Genomic DNA, 8650 nt, shown 5'->3' with positions numbered 1-8650 from the left:
TTCTAATTAAAATTAATTGTTGATATTGACTTCATTGGATAATGGCATAATTTCAAAGGAACTACAAGTTTTTTGGACAAAAAATTTGGTCCAAGTGAGCGTCAATTGGAGAAGAAATGTGGTGTGGGTACGGATGGCAATAGAGTAGGGTTGGTGGGAAGGGAATTAAAATGGTTTTTTGGAAGGAAAGACGGAATAAAAATATCTTTATTTTATCTTTTCGTTGAATTAATTATTTGTTTTTAAATATGATCAAAAAATATAAAAATGAGAAATAAATTAAAGGAAAATGCTGAAGAACTCGAGATTAAATTTTGTTCCAGGGGCAGAGGCGGCAGAGGCTCTGTCCCCAATTTTGATGGCGGCCCTCCCAAGTGCAGAAGATCAACGACCGAGGTGAAAACACCTCGGCCCTGGATTGGAGCCCGGGATTTAAACTCGGACTCTGTAGCACGATTGTAAATTAAAACAATTGGAGTTGGATAAGCGAGGGCAAATTGGTTGGAAATTTTTGCCATCCCTTGTCAGGGTGGGTTAGAAGGAAGCGAGGGCATAACTTAATTTAAAGAGATTTGGTTTATAGAACACTTTAAAATTTGACCTTTTTAAAAAATAAAATTGCTCCACCAAATTGACCATTTTTAACTTCATAAAATTGGTTGGAAAAAAAATAAAAAATAAAATTTAATACACTCCAATCTAGTCCAACTTCAAAATTTGCTTAGTTCTCTCACACAGTTAGTGCTTGCTTGTTATATATTAAGTACCCGTTTGGCCCCCATTCTGTCAAAATGAAAATGAGTAGAATAGTATTTTTTTTTTAAAATGAGTGGTTGGAAAAGAAGGAAAAATTTTCGATTTACGTGTAATATTATTCTATGAAAGATTGTGTGGTTGAAAATAAGAGAGAAAAATGAAATGTAATGGAATGAAAATTAATAGAGAGCAAATGGAACCTAAAAGTCAATTAAAATCAATTTTTTGACCGTTATTTTATTATTTCATCCGTTATTTTTGAATTTTTTTTCTCACAGGTAGGACTCATTTTATCTTTTAAAAAATCAATTATTAAAATTCCTACCAAATAAGCTCTTAAACTTTATAGGCGGTAAAAGGCAGAAATGCATTGAAAAGTAATTTACACAAGTGCCCTTGAGATATTTGTCATGAGACAGCCATTAGACAGCTTAGCCATTCCATTGCTAAGGATTCCATAGGACGCGTCAATATCAAAAAGTAAAGTTGTATGCTTTACAAGCTGACGTACATGAATTTCCTTTTTTCTTTTGCATTTAATTTTACCGTGCCCATGTTCGACAATCATTTTTTGTGCTGGATTTTTTTCAATAGTGAATTTTTGGAGGGTCTGTGGTTAAAAATAGGGAAAAAATTTGGATTTTATTATGAGACTATGTAGTTAAAAATGAGTATAAGAATTTTTTTTTTTTTTAAAAGAATGATTATCAAATAAGAGTTATATTTTCTATAAATTTTTCTTTAAAAAATAAAAAAGCTCGTGAAGCAATGCAGCTGGACTCGACAATGTAGCCCAACTTCGTACTGGGCCAAGTTCATCCTGGTCGGCACCCAATGGGACTACTTACATCGATCCACTAGCATCCTTGTCCTTATCCTTATCCTCATCTTTATTTTTATATTAACAGCCTGTTTGGGAGTAATTTTTTGTCTTTATTTTATTATTCCAACCATTTTTTTACCTAAAAAATTGATTTTTTGACCGTTATTTTACTATTTCAGTTGTCATATTTGACTTCTTCTCTCACAGGTGGACCCCGCTTTTCTCCTAACTATCAAAAAATCAATTCTCAAAATTACTCCCAAACAGGCTCTAATAATTCAGCCCCAGTTTAGCCCCCAATAAATTACATTCTATTATATTCTTTTTTTTTCTTTCTTATTTTCAACCACACAATCTTCCATAAAATAATATTACACGTAAATCGAAATTTTTTTTTTCTTTTTCAACTACTTATTTTTTCAACAAAACACTACTTCTCTCATTTTCATTACTAAAATGGGGCCAAACGTGGCTTAGTAAGAGAAAGAAAGCTATATGTAATAATTGACCCATTCAAAAGCAATATGAAAAAAATAATAATATCGCGTCGACACGCGTGAGAGTATTCTTCCTGGAAAAAACCAAAGTGCAATTGTCGTTACGTGAATATAAGAATATGGAATAATTCTTATCGTACCCCACTACCTCAATTATTTGTTGCTTTCTCTCTTTTTCTTTTTCTTTTACACGCAAAGGTAGTTGAATAATGATAATTATATATAGGAAGTTACGTAATGATTTATAGCCTTTGTTTGAGTCCTATTTTGAAGAAAAAATGAATTTTAAAATAGTGTATTGATGAGAAATGTGTGATTATAAAATAAAAAAAAATTTGATTTATGCGTAATATTATTTTATTAAAAAATGTGTGGTTGAAATTATATCAAAACATTATTTGAAAAAGTATTTTCGTGGAAATAATGGGGATCAAACAGGGGCATGTACGTCAAAAAGAGAATGCCGACATTTTATTTTTTATTTGATTGAACAAATTTTAACATAATCATATTTTACTATATCATATGTATATAAATCATTATGCGAACAAATTATGTACATGTAGTACAACAGTTGTTGGTTCGAAAAAAATCATTTACCCCTCGTTTGGACTTCATTTTCCAAAAAGTACAATTTTTTTTTTAAATATCATTTTTAATTGTACGTCTTTCATAAAATGATATTTTACAGTTAAAATTAAAAATTCTATAAATACACGTGTAAAATTATTTTAGAAAGAACAATAATTTTAGAGCACGATATATTTTTCTTCTTTATTCTTAGTTTTTTTTTTTTTTTTTTAAATTTCGTCTTGAAGTCGTAACTGCAAGATCTCTTGTAAATTCATGAGCTTATTTGAACAAATAAATCTCAATCTTGTTTGTAATTGACTTATTAGGAGAAATGTGATAAAAATGAATTCCTTTTTTGCTCCATTTTAATTTAATACATTTTTCTCTTTCTTTATTTTCAATCGTATATTTTTTAATAAAATAATATTGTATATAAATCCAAAATTTTTCTTACTTTTATATTCTTTAAAAAATTACTATATCAAAATATATTTTTTCTAAAATTTCATTAAAAAGTAGCTCAAACAAGGGCTAAAGAAATTTATTTTTTTAAACAAATTATAGCATTATTATTATTATAATATGTCAAATCTCATTTAATTTTCTAACCAATAAAACTTATCAACTAAAAGTCAAAAAATAATGTTATTTATAGTCGCTCACTATAACATTCGCCGTATATAATATACGTATAATAAATAATTATTCGATAAATGAGTCAATAAAAAATTATCAAATATCAAATGAGTGAATAGTAATAATATTGCTCAAAGTCAAAAGTAGGTGGGTTGTTAAAATCGTGCAGGCCCATTAACACGTAATTGTCGGCAACCCCGAAACTTCCGCTGTCCACTACCTTTAAATTAATGTAAAATTAGCATTTATTTTATTTTTAGTCACCTGACTTTCACGAAAATATCAATTGGATCATCCATCTTCAATTTATCAACAATCAAATCACCAATGTCATTTTATTTGTAAATTCAGTCACTCTGTTAGACCCAATACGTGAAATTAATTTCTAATTCATATGGTGACGAGCTAGGAGAAGTTGATGTTGTGAAATATTAGGCAAAACTATTTTATTCAAATATCACTCCGAATCATGTTTGCAAACGCTTGATTTATATTTCTAAGTGGAAGAAATTTGTTTGTTGTATCTAATGATGCTAGCTCAATTAGAAGAATGGATCTAGTGGTATTTGATTTTTTTTTTAATTTTAGAAGTAAATGCACTTAGCCTGTGTTTGCTGCACATTTTTTCAAAATGAAAATGAATTTTCCAACCTTTGTGCTTACTTTTCTAAACTAAAGGTGAGATGCAAGTCAAAAAAATCATATTAGGTGGTTCCAAAAACGGCTTTATTTATTCTGAAAGTAGAGAAAAATGGGAAACAAACAAGGGCTTAATTTTAAATTTTAACACTCACGTTATAGAAACATCTCTTTCCAACACTAAGCGTTGAAACATTAAAACGAGCAATAGCACCAACCATCACTACCATAGGCTATGATGGTAAACAACCAACAACAAAATAAAATAAAATTAGACGAGGCTAATTCATTAATTTCAATTACGAGCTCAAGTGGAGTGACTAAGATTCTAACTAAAGATGGATGTCTTAATTGAGATTGTCATGATAGTTCGTGGACCAAAAATAAAATTAATCCATTTATTGGGGCAGAAAATTTTCAGTGCTTGAGAAGGACAAACCCTAAATAATCAAGCAATCAATCCTTTGGATATTCTACTATTTATTTGTGTTTGCAGACATCTGGAAACTACTTGGAAACTACCTCTGCCTTGGTCATTTTGTCATTCCTATCTTTATCTCTCTATTGGCATCTAGCTTTTTCTCATTGTATCCTCCTTGCTAACCATCCTCTCCTCTTCTCTAGATTTTTGCGTAATTTTTGCTGTTTTTTTTAGGTAATTTCTCCTTGGATACATCGAATTATCAGCAGCTATATTTGTTTTGTTATGGGTCTTAATTGCTGACTGCGCTAATCTGCGATTTTCATTTTGTATTCTTCTTGTTCTAGATTTATAAATTCATGAAGGAAACTTTACGATATTTTAATTTTCTTACTTTTTTTTGGTTACTCTGAGACAGATATTAAAGATCCACTATTTTGGATAAACTATATTAACGATGTTTAGAATTTTTATGGTGTCTATTTTTTAGGGGGAAATGAGTTATTGCTGTTGGTGGCTACGTTTTGTACTTTGTTTAAAACTGAATCGTATATTCACGGCATATTCTAGTTTAATCTTTGAATTTTTCCTTGGTTTCCCTTGTGTTTAAACTTGATTAATTTTGAGTGTTGAAGTTGATTTTTTTTTAGATGTTCATAATGATGGAGATATTTGATTTACGGTTTCTTGTTCTATTTCTTTATTTTAATTAAAATAGCTAATCTTCGTTGCAGTGTTACTCTGTTTGGACTCATGCCAATTCCGGGAAACGAAGAGGTTTTCATCTGATTTTAGATCACTTTAATTTAATGATATATTTTATTTAAATTCTTTTGTTAATTCATTTTCATTTTCATTTTCAGCCTGTGGTACTTCCACAGCAGCATCTGCAGCAGCAGCAGTCTAGTAATTCTTCTGCAGCTATTCCCATTAAAAAGAGGAAATTTCCAATAATTCGGTCTCCTTCTCCGTCCCCTGAAGAACGACCGTCTGCATCCGAGGACAATGATTCAAAAAATAGAGAAGACTTTAAAAGCTCAGATAAAGTGTCATCTTTGGATGCTGCTATTGATATGGGTTCATCTGGTAATTCTGATATGAGCAAGAAATCTGTTTTAACTGCTAATGATGTAAGTCCTGGTAAATCTGAGATGACCAAGAATTCCGTTTTAGCTGCTATTGATAAAGATTCTAATATGAGCAAGAATTCTGTTTTAGTAGCTAAGAAAGAAAAAGGTACTGATACAAACGTCCACTTGTTGCAAACCAATTTGGACATTTCTGCATCCAAGCCTCAAGAGACTAAACGTTGTGATAGTTTAGGTTTTACGGATGGGGTAGTGAATAAAGTGAATTTCCTTTTAAATGAGAAATCTGCAGGATCAGGAGTTCCGGGACACAATATGGGTGCTGTTGTAGTGAATGTGAAGAAGGAAACTGACAGCCCACAAGTTGAAGGTGAAGGTAATTGTAAAGCTAATCTTTCTACTGGTTCGGGAAATGTTGAATTTTTATTGGAACCTAAGGAACCACACGTTCCTTCTTTGGGACCCAAAAAGAGTGAAACGAATCACCAAAAATCTGATAAGTTAGATTCTTTGTTGTTGAATTTGTCTCTATACAGAGATGCGCTCGTTACCCGTGAAATTAGTGATGATGGCTTAAATAATGTTAGCAGTCATGGATATGCTAATAATCGGTCAAACTGGGATCTAAATACTCCGATGGATGCGTGGGAGCCTTCTGTCAAAAACAATGCACTTCTTCGCAATACTAAAGGTATCAGCAAGTCCAATATTTCATCTGTACAGCCTAGGCATGAGTATAAGCCTGAGGATTCGCTTTGTCTTAGTCTTGGTATACCATACAGGGAGTTGAACTCCAATAGGGATCACTCTTCTTTATCAGATAAAGTTGACACTGTCAGGGTTGACTCAAACTCAAAGTTGCAAACAGGGAAGCTATCAACAATGAACGTGAATTCGTGTAGTGTGGTGCTTGGGCCTACCCACCCTATTTGTTCCATGATCTATGGGTCTACTGGAGCTACCCACTTCGATCAATTAGCGAAGATTTGGACCAGATACGAAATCACTGGTGCTCGATCTAGTGGTATTTTTATGGGGATTCTATTTATCGCTGTAGGATTCTTATTCAAGATCACTGCAGTTCCTTTTCGGGCGGCTGAATGCTTTGTGAAAGGCTAGACAAGTTGTATTGGGGTGGATTAGCTTCTGGAGAAAGAGCAAGGAGCTTACTTACCTAAAAGCTAAAAGGGCAGGGTTGGGAAGGAAAAAGATACAGCTTGAGCTTAAGCGTGGAGCTTGTCTTCTTGACAGGCCTACTTTTCTTTGTTCAACTGGGTTGGTTTGCTTGATGGGTCTTGGTCACTGCTAGTTAGCTCCACGGGACTTGGATAATCATTTTCAAAAGGTCTTTCTCCGATTTAGTCACATCTCTGGCCATGAATCAAAGATTCTTCCTGGCGAGCAGGACCGAGCCATGAAGGAAGGGACAAAAGGAGGTTGCTTGGTCTCTGTCTCTACCTCTTCTTTTTGACCTAACTTCAAAATCTCATCATTAGGTCTTTGTCATAGAGGATTAGGAGTGATCAGTCCGCTAGTTTCTTTGAGAGCAGAAAGAAGTGGGGTAGATGACATTCCTTTATTGAGTTCGCTCTGGGCTCTCTTCTGACCACGAGTGGCATACTATGGTATGAGGGTTGAGCTATCTGGTCAATCCAGTTCTATATCGTATTCGTCTAGAGCTAGACTAGAATGATTATTCTAAAGTTTTTCTCTTCCGCATTTATATATATGGGGGATGTGGACAGTAGGTTCACGGAAGAACATCGATCGATTTCTTTTTTCAGGTCTTGGAATAAGTTATTAGCGAGGTTCTAGGGTTACCTACATGAGGGGTTGGACAATCACTTTTAGTACAGGCCTAGAAAGTTCATAGGACAAAGTTCTTTTTCCTGAAGGCTGGTCCATGAATACCTCACTTTTGTTCAATGAAGAAGCAGACCAAGGTTAGCTTGAAAGAGTCTTGATCGGTCGCCCTGTTCTGATTGACTTCTTTATGCCTGTTCAACAGATTGACCAGTTGACTAGGTAACAAGCAAGGAACACTCTTTCTTAAAATCAAAATCAAGTGCAATCAATAAATAAGAGGAGTTTTGTTCTTTTTAAAACTTCAACAGCGGCTTCTATAAAGCGGTTTAACCTTCCTTAGCGGCCTAATCTTTCTTTCTGAATCTATGAGTTTTTCGACCCGATCTAGAGAGAGAAAAGATTGAGGATTCGGTTTCTTTCATAAGGTGGGCAGGGCTATTCTTTGCTCCTGTCGAACCTGTACTGTCTATTCTGCTCTTTATGGAAGAGCCAACTCCACGTGATAAGGCTTCTGCTAGAGGATATGAGGCTTTCGTTCGATACAAAAGATTCATCAACAAGGGGGATAGGTATAGGTAGGGACCTGACCCGACAAAAAAAGGTCTTTTCATTAAGATAAAGAGGTATCTGGCGAAAGCAAACTGAGATCTTGTAGGAAGTGCTATACTTTCTCATTCTAAAATCAGGATATTTTGAATAACTCTTAATCTTAACCCAACCACCCTTGAGTGCAAGAAAGAGCTTTCGTCAGCAAGTCTACAAGCCACTGAAGTGAGGTTTTGGTCTGCCTTCCCTTGATGTAGTTCACGCAACACACTCCAAAGTCACAGTGAAATCAAGAGTAAGAGGTACTCCTTCGGCTCACTATGGAAATCTAAATCACCCCCTCTCTCGGAGTTGTATACAAAGATTTTGACCTCAAGCTATAGCTTTAGAAGAGTAGTCACACCGATTGATGCTACGCATTTTCGCACTCGCTCCTAGCTTTTGGTCTTGATCACTTTAACGACAATCTTTCTGGAGCTAAATGCAGAGACAGAGAGAAAGAATTTGATTGTACACACGGGAATGATTAACTGTGAATCCCTATAGATATAGAGGAAATTCCAACTATGGTTAAAAGGCTTTCGCTTCGGGAAGTTTGAAAGAGAAGAAAACTCATCCGATTTCGAACATTACTTACGACATACATTTGAAGATCCCGAACGTGTAATAAAGGAGGTTGCTTGCTCTCAGTCTCTACCTCTTCTTTTTTACCTAATTTCAAAATCTTTTATGCTTGGCCATACCAACATGGTAATGTAAATTCTCTCCCTTTGAAGTGCATTTATCAGATCAACTCCTCGAGTCACTAGAAAGAGGGTGAAAGGCCCACTACTTCTTCATTCATGGCCTATTTTTCAATTGATCT

At 34.0% G+C, this 8650-nt stretch overlaps 1 protein-coding gene across 1 annotated transcript in view; it reads left to right on the top strand.

Moving 5' to 3' along the window:
• The first annotated feature begins 4382 nt into the window (after window positions 1–4382).
• The window catches only part of LOC111403079, a 26844-nt gene continuing 22576 nt past the window's right edge, over window positions 4383–8650 (top strand). The window contains exons 1-3 of the mRNA XM_023031445.1: window positions 4383–4578; window positions 5078–5122; window positions 5209–6284. Of these exons, the coding sequence (XP_022887213.1) occupies window positions 5099–5122; window positions 5209–6284 (1100 nt within the window). The 5' untranslated portion in view covers window positions 4383–4578; window positions 5078–5098. The remainder of the gene's footprint in view (window positions 4579–5077; window positions 5123–5208; window positions 6285–8650) is intronic.

This window comes from Olea europaea, chromosome 11 (genome assembly GCF_002742605.1).
Source record: "Olea europaea var. sylvestris chromosome 11, O_europaea_v1, whole genome shotgun sequence".
NCBI classification, from domain to species: Eukaryota; Viridiplantae; Streptophyta; class Magnoliopsida; order Lamiales; family Oleaceae; genus Olea; species Olea europaea.
Note: the sequence above shows the minus strand (reverse complement) of the source record. Positions and strands in the feature narration are given on the sequence as shown.